This window comes from Lissotriton helveticus, chromosome 11, assembly GCF_964261635.1.
Source record: "Lissotriton helveticus chromosome 11, aLisHel1.1, whole genome shotgun sequence".
NCBI lineage: Eukaryota > Metazoa > Chordata > Amphibia > Caudata > Salamandridae > Lissotriton > Lissotriton helveticus.
In genome coordinates, this window is record NC_136072.1 from 24233450 (window position 1) to 24256683 (window position 23234).

At 49.4% G+C, this 23234-nt stretch overlaps 1 protein-coding gene across 1 annotated transcript in view; it reads right to left on the reverse strand.

The window, feature by feature from the left end:
- The window catches only part of LPP (LIM domain containing preferred translocation partner in lipoma), a 656183-nt gene that overhangs the window by 236236 nt on the left and 396713 nt on the right, over window positions 1-23234 (reverse strand). Inside the window, exon 6 of the mRNA XM_078668172.1 lies at window positions 19634-19756. Coding sequence (XP_078524298.1) covers window positions 19634-19756 — 123 coding nt within the window. The remainder of the gene's footprint in view (window positions 1-19633; window positions 19757-23234) is intronic.

Sequence of the window (23234 nt, forward strand, 5' to 3'; positions counted from 1 at the left end):
GGACTTTGAACTGATAATGTTGTCCTTCTACCACAAACCTGAGGTATTTCCTGTGGGCTTTGTGAATCGGGATATGAAAGTAAGCGTCTTTTAGATCCAGTGTAGAAAGAAAGTCCCCTTTCTTCAGTAAAGGAAGTACCTGTTGGAGCTTGACCATGTGGAAATGTTCCGAATTTATGTATGCGTTGAGAGGTCTTAGGTCCAGTATCGGCCTTAGAGACCCATCCTTTTTGGGAATTAGGAAGTATAGGGAGTATACTCCTGTTCCTTGTTGATGCTGTGGAACCTTCTCTATGGCATGCTTTCCTAGCAGGGATAGTACTTCCTGCTTTAACAGTGTTATGTGATCTTGTTTCATTAGACGCTGTTTGGGGGGGATGTTTGGCGGGGTAGATGTGAGTTCCAGGCAATAACCATGTTGGATAATTTGTCTCACCCACCTGTCTGATGTGATGTTTTCCCAGATAGGTAGGAACTGTGATAGGCGTCCCCCGACCGGTGTTATATGGTCTGGGGGGAGCTGTATGAAGTCACTGCTTTGGGGTTGGAGAGTTGCAGTTGTTGTTGTTGTTGTTTCCGCGACCTCTACCCTTGTTGTTGCTACCTCTGTAACCACCTCTAGAATTACCTCTGGGTGATGTAGGTGTAAAAGAGGTTTGTTGCTGGCTTGTACCTGTATTTTTGGATCCTCCTCTATAGGTGGATCTACGAAAGGAACCTCTTTGTGTCGGCTGTTGCAATGCTCCCATTGATTTAGCCGTTTCGGTATCCTTCTTCATCTTTTCTAGGGCCTCATCTGTCCCTGTGCCGAAAAGTGTTTTCCCATCAAAAGGTTGGTTCAGTAACGATGTTTGTACCTCTTGTTTGAACCCTGAAACCCTGAGCCATGCATGTCTCCTTAACATGATGCTTGTGTTTGTAGATCTTGCTGCAGTGTCTGCCGCGTCTAGGGCGCACTTTATTGAAGTGTTAGTAATTAACTTCCCTTCTTGTATGAGTTGATCTGCCCTCTTTTGATGTTCTTTAGGGAGATGTGTGATGAGTTTTTCTAACTCATCATAATGCGCTCTGTCATACCTTGCAAGTAGTGCTTGCGTATTAGCTATGCGCCAGCTGTTTGCCGCTTGAGATGCTACTCTCTTGCCAGAGGCATCTATTAGCTTAGACTCTTTGTCAGGAGGTGGAACTTCTCCTGTAGATAAAGAGTTTGCTCTCTTACGAGCGTTTGTGACCACTAGTGAGTCTAGAGGAATTTGCCCTTTAATGTATATTGGGTCTTTTGGAGCTGCCCTATATTTCTTATCGATTCTTGGGTTCAGTACCCTAGCCCTCACTGGGTCTTTGAATATCTCTGATGTGTGACTGAGAAGGCCCTTAAGCATTGGTAGTGTTCCTGATCTTTGTGCAGTAGGTAGTGTTTCTAATAAGAAATCCTCTATTTGAGGTTCTGCATGTAGTTCTACCTTGTGATATGTTGCTGCTCTATTAATGAGTTGCGCAAAACCAGTATTATCATCAGGAGGTGAAGGTTTTGAAGGATACAATTCAGGGTCGTTATCGTTATCTGACCCTACATTGTACTCTTCCCATGGGTCTGCCTCCTCTGGGATTGTGTCTTCATCATCCCCAGGATGTTCCCCCTCCCCTGTGTCACTCTCTACATCTGTTGTAGGTGTAGATGGTCATGTGGGAGGAATATTTGGTCTATTGTGAGGAAGAGGAGAAGATGGTGTGTGTCTAGGTTTTGGAGAAGGGGGAGGAGTTGTATTTGTCCCCATTGTTCTCTTCTTCGGATGAGTTTTGTCGTCCGAATGTTCATTCTTCCTCTTTTTAGGTAGTTCTGGGACTACCTTGCCCGTTTTTGGATCAATAAACAGAGTCTTTTGTTTAGGATCGGTCTTGTATTCCTGTGTCGGTACCGCAGTTTTCGGGTCCGAAAGGTGTTTTTTCTTCTGACTGTCCATTTGTATTTTCGGCACCGAGATTTTATTCGGATCCGATGTCTTCGGTATCGAAGATGTCCCCGGTGTCGAGGGTGTTTTTGACGTCGAAACGGGTTTCGGTGTCGACATGGACTGCTTCGACTTCGAGCTTTCCTTGACTTGGAGCTTCGGTGTCGGTGTGGTCCGTTTATCGGAACCACCATGATGGGAGACCGAGTGTTTCGGTTTCGTTGCCAGGCTCGAAGGCGGGGCGTCGGAAACTTTTTTCGGTTGTCTGACCGGGCTCGAAGGCGGGGTCGACACCGTGCGGGGTCTGTTCTTTGGTAAAGGGACGTCGTCACTCACGGTTTGTTGGACGTCGATTTCCTCGACGTCGGACTCGTCCGCTTCAGACCCTGCCTCGTCGGCCTCTTCTTCCTCCTCTTCTGGGTGCTGGTCCTCGAACAGCTCCGGGATTGCTTGTGACTGCATTCTGGATACCTCGTGTCTTCGGGCTCGACGGTTTCTAATCGTCGATTTTGAAGAGAACGCTGCACAGGCCTCACAGTCCCTGGATTCGTGTTCAGGGGACAAGCAGAGGTTGCACACCTCGTGTAGGTCCTTGTGTGGGAACTTAGCACCACACGTTGGACATTTTTTGAATGGAGTCCTTTCCATGGACCCCGGGCTGGACTACGTCTAGTTTCTCGTAGTCGTCGTCCTTCGAAACGCGTCGGTATGGAAGGGAAGTCGCGTTCGATAACAATACCGTCGAATTGGAAAGGGTTACGCGCCGAATATAACCTTCTTTATCGAAGTCGGTCCGGAGCGCTTCGATCCTCATCCGAACCCGATGGCGGAAAAAAACAATCTAAGGATGGAGCCGATGCCCATGCGCACTAACACCAAGAGGAGGAGTCATCTATGACGACAAAGACTTCTCCAGAAGAAAAACAAGTGCAATCATCCGAGCCCAACACCAGATAGCGATCTATGCATAAATGTACCATCTGCAGCCCATATGCCTCGAACATATATATTACATACATACACAGTATAGTCACTTTGGTGAACACACAAATCGAGTATAGGAGAGTTTGGGACATTACTGAATGCACTAAAAAGAAACTGAGAAAAAGTTCCCTAAAGTATTCTGCACAAGCTGAAGTGAAAATGAAATACGACAATCAGTACTGAGACAAATTACAGAGCCGGCCTGAGCTAAAAATGAATGCCCGCCTCTTTTCATCCGATGCCCTTAGATGCTGCAAGAGCACGTGCTCTCATCAGCATCCTCATTGTTTCCAAGGAGATGCTCCGAACAATGGAGCCTGACAACAGTTTAAGTGATCCAGGGTTAATTTGTTAAAGTGTCAAACTATTGTCCCCGAGGCACAGGCTGGGAAGGAAATTAAACAACCGTAGAAAAATATGAAATGCACCAGCGAGATGGACCATAGGCAAAGGGGACTCTGCCATCCTTTGTGCCCCAAGTAAAAGGTGCCTAGGGCTGATCCTGCGGCTGTGGGGCACTAAACCGCGCCACCACATTGTGGGGCCCTACAAGATGGGATAGTAAATCACCCTGGGAAGGAGGTTTCCTCACTCCACCCCATTTGTTCCTTATATAAGTTAACTTACTTCTATTACTTACATCTAACAATGGAGCGGCCCAAGACACAGTGGGCTTGAAGTAGTGGGGCACAGTGACCCCGGCAGCTCTCCAAGACCCCGGCAGCTCTCTCCAAGACCCCGGCAGCTCTCTCCAAGACCCCGGCAGCTCTCTCCAAGACCCCGGCAGCGCTCTCCAAGACCCCGGCAGCGCTCTCCAAGACCCCGGCAGCGCTCTCCAAGACCCCGGCAGCGCTCTCCAAGACCCCGGCAGCGCTCTCCAAGACCCCGGCAGCGCTCTCCAAGACCCCGGCAGCGCTCTCCAAGACCCCGGCAGCGCTCTCCAAGACCCCGGCAGCGCTCTCCAAGACCCCGGCAGCGCTCTCCAAGACCCCGGCAGCGCTCTCCAAGACCCCGGCAGCGCTCTCCAAGACCCCGGCAGCGCTCTCCAAGACCCCGGCAGCGCTCTCCAAGACCCCGGCAGCGCTCTCCAAGACCCCGGCAGCGCTCTCCAAGACCCCGGCAGCGCTCTCCAAGACCCCGGCAGCTCTCTCCAAGACCCCGGCAGCTCTCTCCAAGACCCCGGCAGCTCTCTCCAAGACCCCGGCAGCTCTCTCCAAGACCCCGGCAGCTCTCTCCAAGACCCCGGCAGCTCTCTCCAAGACCCCGGCAGCTCTCTCCAAGACCCCGGCAGCTCTCTCCAAGACCCCGGCAGCTCTCTCCAAGACCCCGGCAGCTCTCTCCAAGACCCCGGCAGCTCTCTCCAAGACCCCGGCAGCTCTCTCCAAGACCCCGGCAGCTCTCTCCAAGACCCCGGCAGCTCTCTCCAAGACCCCGGCAGCTCTCTCCAAGACCCCGGCAGCTCTCTCCAAGACCCCGGCAGCTGTCCAAGACCCCGGCAGCTGTCCAAGACCCCGGCAGCTGTCCAAGACCCCGGCAGCTGTCCAAGACCCCGGCAGCTCTCCTGGGCCTTCATTCCTAGAGGAATATCTGGGACTGCACAGATGAGCCTGACCCTTCAGAAGCTTGAAGGTGGAGTCACGCTACCAGTCGTAGGAATACCAGAGGGTAAGTTCTGTTGCAGGTTCTCTAGTCCCAAGGAAAGGGAGCGAAGAGGCTGGACGAGAAGTGAAGTGGACCTATGGCCAATCCCAGGTGCTGCTGAAGGTAACAGGACAATAGGTTCAAAGGGAGAGCCCTAACGCGTCATCAATGACGAGGCTTGAGTTCCATCAAAGAGCGTGCAGAGGCACATTCTTGTGATGAATCAACAGTAGTCCTACTAAAGAGGGCGATGGAGAAGGCCAGCTTTGCCGACTCTGGATTTAACATGTCGAGGTGAAGCAACAACTCCATTTTACCCCGCTCTGGTGCCCTGGTCCTGCAAAAACCACGCAAGTGTAATGTTTCTGCATTACCGATCCATAGAAAAATGATACAGGTTTTAGTCACTGGTGCAAAAGTAGATTTATAAATATGCAATTGTTGGAAATGGGATCCCTGGCTGGCCAGGGCTTTCGCCAAAGTCAGTCAGAGACCACCACTCCCAAGTCAGGGCAAGGGAGTTACACGCCAAGATAACCCCTACTCACCCTCTAGGTAACGTGGCGCGAGCAGCAAGGCTAAACTTGGAGGCGATGTAAGTTAAGTATTTGCGCACGCACCCCAGCAACAACACCCAAAGGCCCACCACAAAGGAAACTCCACACAAGGTTATATAAAAATAGCCTTTGTATTACACCAAAACACATTAGATAAAACACACACTTTACAATGTGCCAGAGGCACGGGCAGAATTTACAAGGGATTATTTACAAGACAGGGCCACCTGGACCACTGCCAGGAATCAGCACTTTTAGAAGTAACAATACAATACTTGTAGGCCTAGAACTTAGAACATAGCCTATCAGACAGTACCTTCCGTCCTGGTTGCACGGGATAATGCGAGTGACCTCTTTAGTAAGCTTGAGCGGGCGACCCAGCGAAGCGGCGCGGCTCAGGGGAGAGCGGCGCTGCTCGAGGCTTGGACGGGCTGCCGGCACGGTACAAGCGTTTCTCTGGGGCGACCAATTTGTGCGGCTCAGAAGAGGAGGGGGAGGCAGGATGCGGGCGACCCAGCGCGGCTCAGGGGAGAGCGGCGCTGCTCGAGGCTTGGACGGGCTGCCGGCACGAGCTGCCGAGGGGAACGAGCGAGGCACACTTCAGCGAGGCCCCAGGGGCCAAGGGAGATCAGACAAGTCCCAGCAATTTGGCAGGGAAGGCACCATAGAGTCCACTGGTCCTGGGACTCTGGTCAGGGGGCAAGCTTAGCATCAAGCCCTTGGGATCACTTATAACAGAAGATCACTGTAACACAAAATAGGACATAAAGCACACAACCAGTACCCACTGGTAACTGGTTAGTCCCCCCTACGCAATCCTAACCACCCTAGGAACAGGTCACGCAGGGAACCAGGACCTTACTAGCACCACCTGCACTAGCAAGAACAACCACCTCAGTATCACAATACAAGTAGGGGCATAGACCTGGGGACAAAACACATGATGCAGAACCTACATTCAGCGGTGTAAGGAACACATGACGCATCAACACACGTTCAGCGGTGTAAGGAACAGGGCACATAATGTATCAACAACACATTCAGAGGTGCAGCAAAGAGCACTTTGCAGAAATCACAGTAACATGAACTTACATCAAAGTCCAGGGTCCAGGTTGCGCCACTTGCGCCAGAACCTAAACGTAGCAGCTGCCCACTACTTGCTGGGCAGCTGAGGGACAGGACAGGGGGGCCTAAACGTTGCAGCTGGCACTAAGTGCTGCGCAGCTGGGGAAAGGCCAGGGATGAAGGAGTGCGCCTCACTCCTAAAGTCCAGAACATGTCCCTAGGGAGGAAGAAAGACCTACACGGTGCAGCTGCCCACTAATTGCTGGGCAGCTGGAAACAGAACTGCGACAGGGGCCCTCACTGGCCCCTCAGGAAGCAAAACTGTGCAAACGGGGAGCCTTCTAGGCTCTAGAACATACATAGGCGCAGTTTGGAGCCCACTAGGCCTTCAAATTAAGCAATGCCCCTGAGCCTCTCTGGGCTCAAGCAAATGTGGTGCCAATGTTGGAGTCCCCCCTCCGGGGACTCGAAATCAATAAACTGCCCTCAAGAGCCTCTGTGGCTCTTCAAACAACTGTGGCGCCTTCTTGGGCCTCTCTGGGCTCGAAATATCACTGCCCTGTGAGCCTCTCAGGGCTCTAAGAAATACCTCAATGCCCCCTTCGTTGGAGCGGCCCTCTGTGCACACGGGGCCGCTCTGACTCTGTGCCTGCACTGGCACAGTGAACACTGGGCCTCACGGAGCTTCCCCCCCCCCAGCCCTTCCTCACTCACCGGGCTTCTCGGGGGGACTCCTCTTCATCTGGTGCGGCTGCTCGTCAGAAGCGGCAGGTTTGCGGGGCTCTCCCAGGCGGCGGTTCCAGCGGGGGGTCCTCTCCTCTTCGAGGACTCCAGCTCTCCGCAGGACCACCGGGGCTCCCAACAGCTCAAGGGAGCCCCGGGCAGCATCTCGCCATCTTCTCTGCCGGCTTCTTCCTCCGGGGATCCTCATCCGGGCTGACAGCCAATTGCGGCGCGGCGGCGGGCGGGACTTCCTGAAGCAAGCGGAAGTCCCGCCCCGCTCCAGGCACCCGGCCGCCTGACTTCCGGTTTGCGGCGCGAGAGGGCGGTGATTCCAACTTTGGGCACCTCGAACAAAATATACAGCGAGGTGGACACTCGCTTGCTGAAGGTAATAAAAAGTGCCAAATAACGCCGGGTGGGCACCGGCTGAGATCCATAGCGCTCCCAAGCGCTAGCAGGACATCAAGCGCTCCCAAGCGCTAAAAGGCAAATAAAGCGCTCCCCCAGCGCTAGGCACACAGAATACCGCTCTCATGCACCAGGGGTAAATGGAAAGCGCTCCCAGGCGCTAGGGCAACAGCAAGTCCTTCAGGGGTCCATCAGCAAGCCAGGGGCTGGGCAGGGCTCAGGGAGGCAAGCCATCCCTGAGCCCAAGCAGCATCATGCCCCTGGTAGGATTCAAGCAGCAAACAAGAACATTTTCATGGGGTCACAGCCCCTCTTTTATACACCTTTTCCCTTTGTCTTTAGGTGCAGGGTGGGGGCAGAACCAGTTGCAGCTGGTTCTGGAGCACTCTTGATGGCCCAACCACCCATTCTATTCACTGGCAGGGCTTGGGTCATCAGTCACACCACAGGGGGGCGGAGCCAGCATTGTGTGGGGAAAACCCAGCCCATCCAGGACACAGGTACACTCCTCCCACACATCACTCATGCTAATCTCACACTCACCACCGGGCAAACCCATCCAGACTTCCTGGAGCCTGGCATGCCAGCCAGCTCCAGCCAATCACACGCCAGCACCCTCACAGCACACGTACAGCCATGTCTAGAAATGGCGCTTCCCTACTAGACACATACATGCTGCATACACCATCTCGCAGCATTCACTCCCCCGAGTTCACACATACCAAACTTGACCATGCACACCTCACTACCAGGGACACAGACATTCCCCATGCATTCCTTTGGGAGGGCAGGCCAATCTCACACACGCACTCAGGGAGAGCACGCACTTTACACTGCGCCACAGTGTCAAAGTGCGCAAAGACCAGAAATCACTATAATTTCAAGGCAAAAAGTTCAGGGTGACCCTGCCAGAAGGCCCAAGTCCAACAGCAATCCTGCAGAGCAGAAATTATTTTATTTTACTCTACTAGGAGGCATTTCTAATTTTTCTCTAGCTGTCAGAAAGGAGACATCAGACCAGAATTAGCCAGATGTGGCACTGGAGACGTGGCTTGGATATTGATGAATTTTTCACACCAAAATTGAGGAAATGCTGGCCATTTGCATGTGTGTGGTGGTCCAGTGCGTGCTGTCAACCCTTGGAGAAATGTCCCACGTTGATGAAATGGACATTTGCACGTGTGTGGTGGTCCAGTGCGTGCTGTCATCCCTTAGAACGGTGTCCCACATTGAGGAAACGCTGCACATTTGCACTTGTGTGATATTCCACTGTGTGCTGTCAGCCCTTGAAAAAGTGCCCCACGTTGTTGGAGGCTCGCTTAGTATATGGTGCTCAATTATTTAAGTGTAGCACCCTGCACTAATCCAGACAACCCATTTGGTGATTTTAGTGGTCTTACACAACCATAGAAAGTCCTCTAAGTGGTAGTTGCGGCGAGCAGCCTTCAGGCTTAGTCCAGACAGTGTGTAAAGCAGCTTATTGTACCAGAAGTAATCATACAGTGTAGGTTAAATGAAAAAGAACCACGCAGCGTAGTTATAAATATATGTATTATAAACACTCACTTACACATTGCAATATCTCCTACCTGAAGATATAATCACAATATTTACAATACTTTGGTAATAGAATACATAAGTAGCACAAAAACACAGTGGTCTCCAAAGGGAGACCAAACCATATACTAAGAAAGTGGAATGCGAACCACGACCTATGTCTAGACTGGACACAAAACATGTAGAAGAGCTGGGGGCCCAAGGAACCACCCAAGGTAAGTACCCGTGTACCCCTCAGATGCTGTATGCAGAGTGGGTACACAACGGCGTGCTCAATACAAGTCAATGGATAAGCCGCAGTTGCAGTGTTTAAGAAAGAACCTTCGCTGAGGACCCTGAAGAAACCCCATGGACGATGGAAGGTTGGAGAGTCACCCCACACGTGGATACCCCCGGCACCAGGATACCCCCACAAGGGAAGCCGGGTGCATAGGCGCGAAGTGACGTCAGAAACCGCCTTGGACCATAATGGAAGAGTTCAGTGAAGATGCCGCTGGCGAAGAAGGTGAAAGAGTCCAGTGGAACCCAAAGGTGAATTCAAGATGAGCAGTACCTGCAAGCAGAGGGGACAGAGTCTAGGCCACTCAGGAGTGACCAGGAGGCACGGAAGACGACTGCCCACCAATGTCGGAGATGCGGGAGAGTCGACAGTGACCTTGGAGCTGCAGTGCTGTGAACCAGGCGATGTTGTGAGGACCCGGATCCATTCACGAGCTGTCCCCCGTCGGATGTCAAGAGCCAGGGGGTTGGTGTCTGTTGGGAGTACCAACAAGCCTTGCCAACTGCAACAAATGTAGTATAAAAGAAAGGTGCAGTGTAGGGACCAGCAAGGTCCAAATGACTCAACACGAGCAGGTAAGTCAGCAGGTCCGGAGCAAGCAGAGAAGGCCACTGGAGCAAAAGAAGACTCAAGAGGACCCATGGGCTGAAGGCACAGGAGTCGCAAGGGGACCTCGAGGCGTTCACCAATGATGCAGGCCCATGGTGCAGAGGATGTGGTGAGGGCGAAGATCTTGGTTGCAAGAAATGCTTGAGGCTGGAGCTTCTTGAAGCCTGAAGATCTATGATGGAAAGTCAACAAGCCTTGGCAATAGCAAGTCGACTTGGCCCACTGGGTACTGCTCCAGCGGTTTGATCGAGGGATACTGGATTCAAACTTGCTGTGAAGAAAGTGCAGGCCTCGAGGGAGTTGCAGAACCACCACCTGTGTTGCTGAACCTTTCGGAGTCTGTAGGAGCTCAGAGACAGCAGACCGGTCAGCTTCATTGCGGGGCGTGCAGGGAAGGGACTCCTTCACTTCAAGGAAGATTCCTTCAGGTGTCTTAAATGTCCACAGGCCTGTAGAAGAACTTGCATTGAGCACAGGCACAGACGACGCAGAAGACTGGCAGGACAACAAGACCAGGAGCAGCAGGAGTCTTTCCAGTTGCAGTCTCGGTTCCCAAAGCAAAGTCCAACGAAATCCTAAGTGCCCAGACGGTTGAAGATAAAGTGGTTTCGGATCTAAATCTTTTACCACGCGAATCCAAGGAACCTCCCACAGGTGAGCCCTTAAGTACCTTAAGGAAAGGGTTGGGACAATTCAGGAGTCCCTCCCACAGGAGGGACTGGATAGTGGAGACGATACTCCCATGTCCTTTGTCCAGTTTTGCACCAGAACGGGAGCCAACGGCTCCCTGAAGTGGTTCCAACAGGAGTATGCAAGGAGGGCACCAAATGTGCCCTTCAAAGCAGTCTAGTGGTGCTGGCAAGTGCCCCCAATGCTGCCCCAATATAATAAGTCCTGTTTAGGAGGTGGCCACACCTCCCTCTGACAGGAAACCTATTGTTCTGCCTTCCCCTGCTCGAGTTTGGCTCAGCAGCAGGAGGGCAGAAGTGTGTCTCTGGTCGGCAGCAAACAAAGTTTGCTGTCCGGGTCTGGAAGACTGGTATCGGGAGCTCTGAGGGCCTCCCGGAGGAGCTTTACTGTGCATAGAATCATACCTTGGTTCCAACATGTTTGATACCAAACACAACAGGGTTTATTACGGCCAGTTTAGAGTTAGCCATTGCGTAATGTTGCATGGTCACTATGCATCGTAATGGCTGATGCACTTACAACACGGGGGATGGACTCCGTGGATGGTAGGGGTGGCCTGCTCATGCAGGTGCAGCCTCATTATATTATATATCAGAATTGAAAGGCCTGCCTTAGGGGTAACTTATAGGTTTTAAGTGCAGCGACCTTAGATATAAGGAAACTTACATCTGTCGTAAGTGGTGCTAGCACCAGCTCACACAGGATGCACTGGCAGGCCTGTGGTCTCAATTTGAGTGACCTGCAGGGCTTGACTGGGAACAGAAACCGGCCCTGGCAACTGCTCAGCTAGCCTCCCGTGGGGTGAGGGGGGAGTGCAGCTGAGCAGTGTACGAGGGCCTGTTTTGGCCGATTTTGTTACAGGGGGCCGATATTGCCGACCCCTGATAACAAAAACAGCCCCCCAGGAGCCCAAAACCAGCCCCAACCCTAGCGGCCCACTGGGGAAACGCCCGGTGCCTGCTATGGCCAGTCCGGCCCTGGTGGCCGGCCATGGGTGGCATAATACATGCTTCAGCCCATGGGGGACACCTGATGTACATATGCCCTGGGTACCTTAGGACCATATACTAGGGACGTACAAGGGTACACCAGCAGCCAATCTGGGGTGAACCTAAGTACTTACCATGTCCAATTTAGGTAAGAAGCACAGAGACTGGGGTCCTGATTAGCAGGATCCTAGTCAAACTAGTCAGAAAAACATGACACCAGCAAAAAGTGGGGATAACCATGAAAGCAGATCCTACTTTACTACACACTTTGATGAAACGCTGGACATTTGCACGCGCGTGGTGGTGGTCCAGTGTGTGCTTTCAGAACTTGTAGAAGTGTCCCTCTGTGATGAAACACGAGCTGCACAAATATCTCCACCATGTACGTCAAGACCACGGTACAAGGGACGCAACACGTACACCGGTCTGAGCTCAGGACAGAGGAGGAAGGGGAGCTTTAAATCCCCTTCATTTTTCACATGGTGTGAGGACTAAAAAGGGCACCAGGGACTTTGCTGTAACATTACTGCTGGGCACATGAACGCTGGGCGCAGTCACGTTCGAATAGCGTAGGTAGTTTACGGAGAGAGCATTTCAGGACATGTGCTACACACACGAGCATCACAGATTAGGGCATGGCTGTGTTGTGCAGTACTGACACCTTGCAAGGGTCAAAACCAGCTGAAAGTTCTCGCCTTCTGCAGCCGCCAATGCAGTGGAACGGATAGAAAGGTCAGCATGTAATCCACACTGGGATCCATACAAGTGCTATCGAGGCACAGGGAGGGACACAGTGTCCCTGGGTGAGCCCCTATGCCTCGCACGTGGGGGCTTCGGCAGGGTCAGGGAGACGCCTTCGGCATGTCCCCCATCAGATATAAAGGTCAGCATGTAATCCACACTTTGTTACACTGGGGTCCCTGCAAGAGCTATCTAGGCACAGGGAGGGACAAAGTGTCCCTAAGTGAGAACTTATGCCTCGCACATGGGGGGCTTCCGCAGGGTCAGGGAGACGGCCATGGCATGCTCCCAAACCGCCAACTGACTTCAGGCCCCGGCGGTGAACAGTGCGAGCTGAAGTGATGCACTTGATAAGCGAATCGAGGCAAGGTCCATCGCTCGACTACAAGGTCAGCAAAGGGCAAACCCGGGTGTGAAACTACCTGGACACTAGGTGTAGAGAGACCTCAGGTCTGAGCTCAGTGACCACAGGGTGAGGTCACAGCAGACCCGGGTGTGAAACTACCTGGGCACTAGTGCTACACCACACCAGCACCTCAGGACTGTGCTCAGTAACAGCCGTGAGGCAACTTTAAGGTAAATACCAACTGACCACTCGCAAGAGGGCGGCCACTGGAATTATGAAGCACAAGACGACCAAACTGAGCAGCCTGTTGATAAAATTATGCAAGCAGACAAGGCACATTTTCCATCATAACCACGCAGTTCCATCACTAGCGGTAGTATTTCCTTATTTTGTCCTTTTAACTATTCTTGCTTACTGGGTAAAGTTGTGCCTCAATAGGATCAGTTTAGCTCCTGGATGCTGCATCCATCAACTGCACGATGTCCGCGTTACCTTTGCAAGATGTCTGCCACCGCGAGGTACCACACATGGCATTTGGCATTTCCGATTTAGTAACTTTTGAGTCGTTTGAGCTAGAATCACATTTTTTGTGAATTCTGCAAATAATGCGATAGATGAATTGTGTGTAAAAAGTGGCAAATTCATAATTCTGTGTAAAACCATGCAGCCCTTGCACTACCGCAGTACTTCAAGAACCCTTCTGCGTCCCATATTGACTGAGAATCAAAATTCATGGGAATGGGAACCTGCGAATGAAAAGCTCTAAAGACCTTCTGCCCTTTACTGCCAAGTCCTCCATCCAAAGAAAGATTAATCCTGATGGCATCTGCTCACCACTGTAAACAACTCTTGGTCAGTCTCAGCTGGCAAGAACTCACCTAGAATACAGAGATACATGGGTGTGTCTGACCTTGGGCACAGAATTCAATCCTTTTAAGCGACATATACTGAACGATGGAATGAACTGTACCCAAAAATCCTCAAAGCCTGTGGCTTCCTGGGCACGGAACCAATGGGCAGAAGAAAACTTATGGTTCCAGAGATTGACAAATAAAACATGCAAGGACCAGTGACACTACAAATCAGACAGATCCTCAGAATTTTAACCAATCCACTATGGGCATGCAATAGTAGTTCAGACCAATGGGTCAGGATAGACATCCATCCGTTGGGGCAAAGCAGGCAGGATGCAGGTGTGCAAGGCCATCTCTCAGGCACTCCTATCATGGACGGGCAACAAAATGATGAAATAATAACCGGCACAAGGTGGACGTCCCTGTGCTTCCAGGAGAGCAGCCTAGATGCTTCTCATGTTTAAGGTGCATTTAGCAACTACCTGGAACTTAGTACCTGCCGGAGTAACCACCTATTCACAGCAGGTTAGTGGGCCTCTTACAACCTTGAGCATCGTTCGAGAATGAGCCCATGACTGTGGGTCACCAGTGGGGTATGAAAGCCATCTCTGGATGTGACGGAGACCCTGATAAACTGAGTGATGAGGGGCGGGACGGCCAGCAGGAACAGTCAATGACTTTGGCTTGTAGACACTGGAGAGACCACAAAACTCAGACTTTATGACCACAGCTGCCTCATGGACTGGGACAAGCTTGCAGAATGCACTAAATCGGTTTGTTTTCCTCCCATTGGTATGGAGTGAGGAAAGCTCTCTGAGGAGGTGCCACTTGCACAATGATGAAACAGCACTTGACTTGAGTACAACAGTTTATGGGGCCTTCAGCATCTCAGATTGCTTCACCTGCGAGCCGCCACCCAACCTCGCCTTTGCGGGGTTCATGCGCTCCTTTCGGGTCTCCATTATGGAACAGTGCCCAGTACCAGCCAGATTTCAGCAATCACCTGAGGCTCTACGGGTGCTCGAGTAGCAGCAGGACCAGTCTAGTTCCTCATGAGTGAGGCGGTTGTAGGCACAATAACCTCTGAGCTGTAGTGTCAGTATCCTGTTCATACTCTGTGTGTTTGTACAGTGCACTTGAAATTGCTGCATTGCCAGGAGTTTTCCATTAGGTTTATAAACCGATGTCACAGCAATATACAAAGGCCCCGGCGGACACGTTGCTCATTTTTTGCCCGCGTTCATTACTCCCGCAATGAATTGCTGAAATTAAAGAATGGGAGGGTGAGTGCAACCTCAAGGGGTCGTCTGAATAATTGAACCAATAATAGATGACACCAGCACTCTAAGAGTCATAGCAAACCTGCAAAGACTCTGAAGGGTAGGATCCTGAAGTGTGGCTCCTAGATAAACAGGAAGAAGAAATAGATTTACTTTTAAACACTGAAAACCTAGATTTATTATGTTCAACAGAAGCATGGTTAACAGATGCGTCTGGTCCGGCCGAACACAATATAATAAGGAAAATAGACAGAGGTTTGGGTAGGGGCTTCAGAGAAACTGTTCCAGAGAAACATGCAGCAGTGACAGCCAATACGAGCAGAAACTCTCGTTTACGATAACGCGTGAGCAAAATTTGACATGGCCCTCTTTTACCACTTTATCGCCCTCCAGGACAGTGTACTGATTTTAGATCTGAATTAGCAGACTAAATTGTTTTAATGAAATTGTATAATCTTTGTGTACTTCAAGATTTTAATATAAAATGAGGTGATTAAGCGCGTAGGGAAGCTTAGAGCTGAAAAATTCCGTTTCTGCCTTAAATTTGGAGCAACTGATGACCATGTCCACCATGAAAAAGGACATATAATTGACCAAATTTTTACTATTAGTGAAGCCAAGTATGCCAGCCAGCCAACCTGTGAAAATAGTTTGGTCTGACCACTGTGGAATCCCATTTGACCCGTTCTCATCTAAGCTTACGCCCTCACGTCAAAGAGTTAGATTAACAAAAAGTAGAACATGGCTTAAAATAACAAACTTTAATTTGAAGGAAGCACTTCAACGAATCCTTCCCTGGTTAATAGTCCACATAGAGAGGTTTCCTCAAAGGTGGCTGATTTCAACAAATTGGTCACAGAGGCACTTGACACTAGTGCAGCGGTAATAGTTGAGAGGAGACCTCTATTCGCTCCTTGGTGTTCTAGTGAGCCGGACAGGTCTAAAAGATTAAAAAAATTCGAGAGGAATTAGAGATTGACTGAATCAAAGAATGATCAAAGCAAACACAAATCTGAGATATTAAAAGGTATAAATGTCTGTGTAAATCTCCTAAGAAAAATCACTTTGCAGATAAAATGTTAGCATCTAAAAACCCCGACAGGGAAATGTGTAAAAAGTATCTGTTGTCTGACTCCAAAATTGATAACTTACCGGATAAATCTCAGGTTCGTTTAGATACTTTCATAGCACTGCGACTGCCCTTGTAACTGCGCTAGATGATGTAGGGATCTTATTGGATGAGGGTCAAAGGGCCACCACGCACAACAGCTCCTATTGGATATTAATGCTGTCATTGACCACCTCCCACCCAATGCTGATAATGAGACTATAACCGTTGAGAGAGCTAGATGACTGCTTTGGATTGGTTCTATTTCCATGAATCCTACCCAGATGCTTATTATAGCCTCCTACTCTTTCAGACAGAAAGTTCCAACATGCAGACTGCCACAGCCTAGGGCCCTATTTTCAGTTCTACATCATTCAATCTCTTTATTTCGCCATTGGCAACATTAATACAGTAGTTTGAGCTGTTGTTAATGTCACATGGATAGAGAGTAGTATCAACAGCAGAGGAACTTACTTCGGCCAGAAAGTTTCACAACTGCATGCTAGAGCTTAGTTTAAGAATTGGATGAGCGTAAACGCACTTAAACTGAAAGGTGATTAAACTGAACCCCTGTGTTTTGGTAACTTTTATACCATAAAAGCACCTTATTGGTGGCCCACAGATCTGGGTGCTGCACCTGTACCAGTTCCCACTGCAAACAATTGGGAGAGACTATTGACTCTGATTTGAGCATGAATAAACATATCTCTGGTACCAGCGTCTTGCGGTCTACATAATTACTACGGGAAGTCATTTCATTAGTACTTAAGCAGACCCACCGTGTGGTAGTCCATAAATTGATTTTATTGGGCTTGGACTTCTGTTCATTCCTTATATCTGGGACTTCTGCTAACCAACAGGTGAGACTCCCAGTGCAAAATTGGTGAGCTGAGCTTGTAACTGGTGCAGGAAATAAGATTCTGTGTCCACTGCATTCATGGAAAAATTCTGGCCACCAATAAGCCAGAGAATACTCTTGGAAATAGCCCGCGGCATCGAGCTTTCCATCAGACGGGCCCAGTTACCATCTCAGAGAAATTACAGCGATAACTCCCAAGGAGGCCACAGAGATTGGGAGAAGCCTTCTCCTCACTACTCCCAGTTTTAAATTCAAGATGAAGGGTGGAAGAGCTTTTATGGTACTGGCATCGAAGCTATGGACCAGGAGCCGCATTCCTCTCAGGGCTGGAAACAATCCCTGGAAATTCAGGAAATTGTTGAAAATGTATCTGTGTAATAGAGCATAATTCCACTTTTCAATCAGTGTAAGGGCAGCCTTTTTAGGGTACACAGCTGCACGCTTTATAAATCCTAATCACCACCTTTAGTTGCCTTGACAGGGCCTGGGGTGTTCCATCATCAGAGTCTCTTACTCTCTCACCTTCCGTACCCATGAACCCCAGTATCTCACCACCAGGCCCACCGCCTTCCGTGCCCTATTAGAGAGCTGCACGGAGGCGGGGAACGGGATGCGGCTATACGTAGGTTCCTACTCTGGCATCTTTTGCAGAAGACTAACAGTTCTGGTAAAGGGTGATCTCAGTAGCTGAAGAAGCGCCTCTGAAATGTTGTTCCATGTGTTTCTTGATCGAGTGATCCCGGCTTGAATGCCATCAAGTTAATCAGATCGACACAGACCGAAGAGGAGGCTGAGCCCTAAGAGAAGAGGAAGGCACGGAAGGCGTCAATATGCATTATTCAAAATGAAAGGAACCTTATGAGGAATGGGAACTGATATATCTGATGTCCGAGTACTTGAGGAATTCAAAGAGTGGTCCGGATAGAATCTGGGAGGATAACAGCCTCCACGTTCTCGGTTCTGCACCCTTTGCTTATATTCGGAGGATGGATCTCAGGGGATCCGGCTGATATACCGAGGATCCAACTTCTGACTTTTCCAAAATCTATCAGTTTCCCAACCTACTCCTCCTACTTTCTTCCATGTCAAGATCCATGGGTAGCGCCTTCACCTAGGAACCCCCACAGAAGCGTAGCCCTCAGAGGAAGCTCAACGAAGCAGCAATGTGCAGCTCAGTGATCAACGCTACATGAAAAGCTGCTTTGTTTCTCAGAGAATGTGTTTCAAAAACAATACAGAATATGAAATACTAAGCAGCTTTTCCAAAGTTGTTAGTAGAAAGGAGGGAAACCGGCTCCTGCACTTGCGAAATATAGCAGCAATTCATTTTGAATCTTTAATTAGCAATCGTAGGGTTAAAAAAAAAAAAGGATTTAATCGATAGTCAAACCCAATCCTGCTCCAAACAACGAACAATACCCTAATATGTCACCTCATGAACCAAGCCAACAGGTTATGAGGTGCCTTTCTCGCTGTTGCTATGGACATCTTTCAGCATTGGCCACTATACCCCAGAGGGGGTCCGTACACAGCCAGTGGTCTGCACTCTGTGTGTTCAAATGACTTTGTAAATGTCCAAGGGGTTGAGAAGCCAACTTGAAATAGACTTTATCGGCTGAAGATGCAGCAAAGAATACCGTGGAAGCAAGATGACTAGAACTGCGAGAAACTCCTTTAGACAAAAAAAGTCTCGAGAAAAACCACTGAACCTGTGGGGACATTTATAGCTCTCCCAAAAAAATACACTACATTTTACTGCCCCCAAAATATGGCAAAATTACAGAGGTTTGGTGTTCTCTTGACCTCCAAAGAGGAGGCAAAAGCCCATTAACAAATAATTTGTGTTCACATCCCAAGCAGAGCATTTCTTAAGCTGCTGCTGAAGAGTCGAGGTCAGCGAGACGATGGCCAACTTAAGAAAGAGAACCACTGTTACAAAGCCCAAACCACTCTCCACCAAACCACGACAGTGCACCCCACTGCCACACCTGAAACATGAACAGGCAAAGCACTGTGGTGGCGGAAGGACATCTCCGCTAGTACATCCAGTGTTTACAAGGAAAGGGTGCGCCAAACATGGACCTTCTGGCTTCGTGGCCAATACTAGGTCATCAAATCTGGGTTTAGGGTAGTCCAGGGCGTCCACATCTTTGCAACAAAACACTTCAGGTTTATTATTTTTAAGTGACGAAGTAGAGGTTTATCTTTCAGCGCAACTTTCTTTCAGATAAGTCACAGTAGTAGACTTCACTGGGCATGGTTTGTGTTTGAGAGGCACATATCAGGCTCCTCGTTGGCAATGGTTTGTTAATTGTTTGAGGTGTGTTTCTCCAATTCCAACAACAGATTTCTCCAGTGAAGGGCAAAGGACTGTACAGACATTTTACCTGGAAGCTTGCATACCTGACAGGTATGGACAATAACTAGTAAAGATTGTATGACAGATCCATGCATGACTTTACAACACAAGCAATACAACAAACGCATCGTTAACCTGCCTTCCTTTAGCACACAAGTAATTACAGCAACTTGCCTTAGTGAAGCGCTGGACTTGGAATAGTATAACTTACAACTTCAACTCCAGTCTGTGTTTAAGTAGGGAAGGTGTTGGACTTAAAATCCAACCCCAGTCCAACATGAGTTGTTGTAACAACTTGCGAGCAAAAGGAACGCAAGGGACCAACGTCTTTGTTGTAGTGCCCGGTTGTAAAGGCACTGTGTGGTTGTGACTGCATGGTAAAGGTTGTTTCCCTCTAGTAAAGAAGGTTTCTAGCATGGACCAAGAGCCGGGCACAGTGATCTGTCAAAACATGACCGAAAAAGGCACAAAAGATGCTTAAGCGATACAGTAGCTGAAAGGGTAAAAGAGGGGTCAGGGATGCACCTAGAGGTCAACTTCACTGTCACATTGAAACATTCTGCTGCTTGGAAAACTGACGTGAAAGACAATCTCAGACACAATCTTTCGACCTACTAAAGTTTACTCGCACCTGCGGGTTCCGGGGCTTGTACGGAGAGCTGCTTTCCAGGTCAGCCAGGATACTGGTCAGCGAGTCGATCTCTGCGTCCAAGCTCGACCGCCGCTCTTCGATGGTCTTGGCGCCAGGATTCACCTAGGAGCAGAACCAATCACAAGTTTTAGACAATCGCATCCATTTACTTTCCTAATCCCCAAATTGGAGTTAAACTAATTGCAGGTACTAACTATAACTTAGCTAAGTCGGTTAAATAACTGGTTCTAAATACTATTAAGCCACTGCAGTTGCCCTGGTCAAGATACAACAAAGACAAGTTCAAATGTAGTTGAGTTCAGGATAAGCTCCCTCACATGCCTTGAGGTTAATAACTTGCACGAATGGGTCCAAGGCCATAACTTTAAACCAGAGGTGCATAAAGGATCAGGGGGTGGCACACTGGAGGGCTCCATGGGGCAGAACGCGTGCACCAAGAGGGGTTTGGGGCAGTGGGTGAGCGCAGGTTTGGGGAAAGCCGCCTTTGGTGGTGATTGCGGAAAGTGACTGAATTTTTTAAGCAAAGTCTATGACACATTGGGCTTCTTAAGCCAGTAGTGTGGGCTGGGCCCCCAAACATTGCCCTTCCATATGCAGAGCCAAGAGGCTGGGAATAGAAGGACACTTGGGCAGCGTCGGATTGGTAACGCGGGCATTCGGGCAATGCCCGAGGGGCCGGTGTCCGAGTCCCTGCTGTGGGCTGCTTTTTTTAGCAGTCTGGGGGCAGATTCGGTCGGTGTCTCTATTGTCCGAATACAGCCAGCGGCCCAGTGGGTGCCCGAGTGGCCTTTCTTTAGGCAGATGGGCGCTTGTTACCTCCCGTTTAGCAATAGGCAGAGGTGTCACTCCATTTGTCTCGCAGGCAGGCCTATTAATGTGTGCACCTACTGAGCGGGTGCAGGGGGCCTGAGTAGAGGTGGCCTCACTTGTTTCCAGGTGTATTTCAGCAGTGTAAACGAACGTGTACATTTTTTTTATCCCCCGTCTCCCCCGCCCGCTTATAAGATTACGCCGAAGCAGTCATTTGAGGAGTGATTATGCAAATGTGGGCTGATTTTCAATCCCAATCCAACCCTGCACTTGGGAATGAGAGGTAAGAGGACAGGTCCGGGTGTGCACGCGCTGCGCTTGACCTTACGATAAGGGTGCACATCATGTCTACACGTGGGAATTATCCGGGACCAGTGGCAATACCCCTTTAGCAGGTGCGGTGCGTCCATTGGGGCGTGGGGGCGTAGCCGCCACGCCCGCAGCTCCTTCGGCGTTTATCTGAACAAAAGTAAACTGAGGTTACTTAAGTTCAAAGATGCGAGCCAAGGTGGGGGAACTGACAATCATGTCAATCAACATGATGTCAGACCGCCCACCCCCTTCAGAGTCTGAAGGGGGTGGACGGTCTGGCGTCATGTTGATTGACATGATTGTCACAGGGCAACAGGCAGCAACACAAGTGCGCATGAGTGGGGACGAAGGGTGAATTTTTTACCCGTGCCCACTCATGCGCACTTGTGTTTGCACTTTTTTGTGCATGCCCATTAGGAGCCCTTCGGACTCCTAAATTTGCATGCTGCGGGCGAAGAGTAACCTGTGCCTCAAGCCAATCTTGACGCTGCAGCAGCGTCAGGATTGGCTGAGAGGGGCTGCCAGTCCAGTGCCACCATTCGTGACATGAAGGCGGCGGTGCTAAGGGGAGCAGACTAGGTGGCGCGGACCCGTACCAGCGGTGATTGAGGTAAGTTTGGTTTTATAATTCTCCCCCCCGTGCAACATCCCCCCCACACCGCGAACAGCATGATTTTCATATTTTGAACACGTCACGGACAGCCTTACTAGGCTGTTCCTTTAGATTTACCAAGCGTGTAATTTTGCAAAGTCCCCTAAACTACGTATTGAATCTTGACACATATCTACACTCCTCAATCTGTACGCTACCATCAGCAGGCCTTTAACCCTCACACAATTAGCCTTTCAATACGTAGACGGCCTGACTTTCTCTTTGAATACATTACAGACAGCCTGAATATGCCTCAGTTTTCTAAACGCGTAAAGATTACCAGTTCTCTAGCCTTTCAACACGCAGAAGGCATAACCTTCATTTTAAAAACATACCGGACAGCCGGAATAAGCCTCCAGATTTATTATGCACGTAAATCATTCTCAAACCCACACCATAGGCTTTACACATCAGTGCACTCCCAACCTACAAAAGTACCTACAATTGAGCGCACAATTATAGCGCAAGAGAAATGAAATCTTCCTACCATGGAGCACCCATGGATTAGCAACATCATGACATTTTATCAACAAATTCATTTACCTCGGAAATAACTTTAGGCTTATATCTTCGTATAAACAAAACCACATGCTCTCAGCCACCTTTGATTTACTTTATCACCTACCCAAGTGGGTGGTTTTCAATTCATCCAGATTCTCAAGGAGCACAATCTGCATCAATATGGCAGTAGATGTTCACAATTAGATTTACATTTAATACATGTGTATACTGTCATTATGGTCTTTTCTCCTTTTTCTAGAGTTATAGGTACAACAGACCCATAACAAAATGGCACACTACCTTGTAGGTGGATCGGGCTTGCTCGCTACGCTCGCCACAGTACAGTAATTACGCCCCACCACTTTCAAATGTCACCAGCCATCACTGCCCTTTAGTCTAGACAGGGGTGGAGAGCTCTTCTGCATCACATGGCACAGACATACATCACAGCAACAGCACTGGAACAACCATAAAATGGAAGCAGGGCGAGGGGTGGAGCTACTTCACACTCATCCAGCAGTGTTTTCAAAAACCCCAGCTGAAGGAATGTTGAGGAGAACCTATTTCGAACATAATTAGGGCTACATGTTTTATTTCATTTTTTTGACATTTCAGTCTGTATTGATCCAAATTTTTGCTAGTTTTATCTTCATTTAGCCATATTTTGGGGGGTTTTGTGAATAAAAATGAAGCTGAAACGGGTATATTTTCACATTTAATCAATAAATGACGAATGCTTGTACGGGTTTCAGTGATATAAACACCAGCAGAAGTTAAATCAATGGGCTTCTGTGAAAATATGCTAATTTCAGTATCAACCTTGTGCATATCTACTGCTTCTTAAGCCTCTTTACTAAAACTCCTTTCTTGTTTAACCCCCTTGCCAATCAATCCACACAGCTATTGGCCATGCAGTCGTTGCAGAGAGCATTTAGACTCAGTCAAAATGCAACCCAATTCCCATTTGCATAAAATACAGACAAGCCAATAAATGGTTTTCTGTCTGTTTGTATCTGTAAAAATCGGTAAAAACGGAAAACAGGGAGCCCTAAACCTAATTAGGAACATGGATTTGCAGATGCGGATGACAGATTCCCCCTTCCATAGGTCGCCTTCTCACCCGGTTCGGCCCACAATGGGTGTATGGGTGTCGCAAGGAAGGCATGTCTGCCGCCCCCAGCGAGGCGGCCATCTTGATTTCTCAAGGGAGGGGCTAGAAGCGTGCCCTTCGCGTGGCAGTTTGTTTTTCCGTCAGTTTAAAATGCCAGGGCTGTGGTGACAACAGGGCACGGTGGTAAGGTGCCA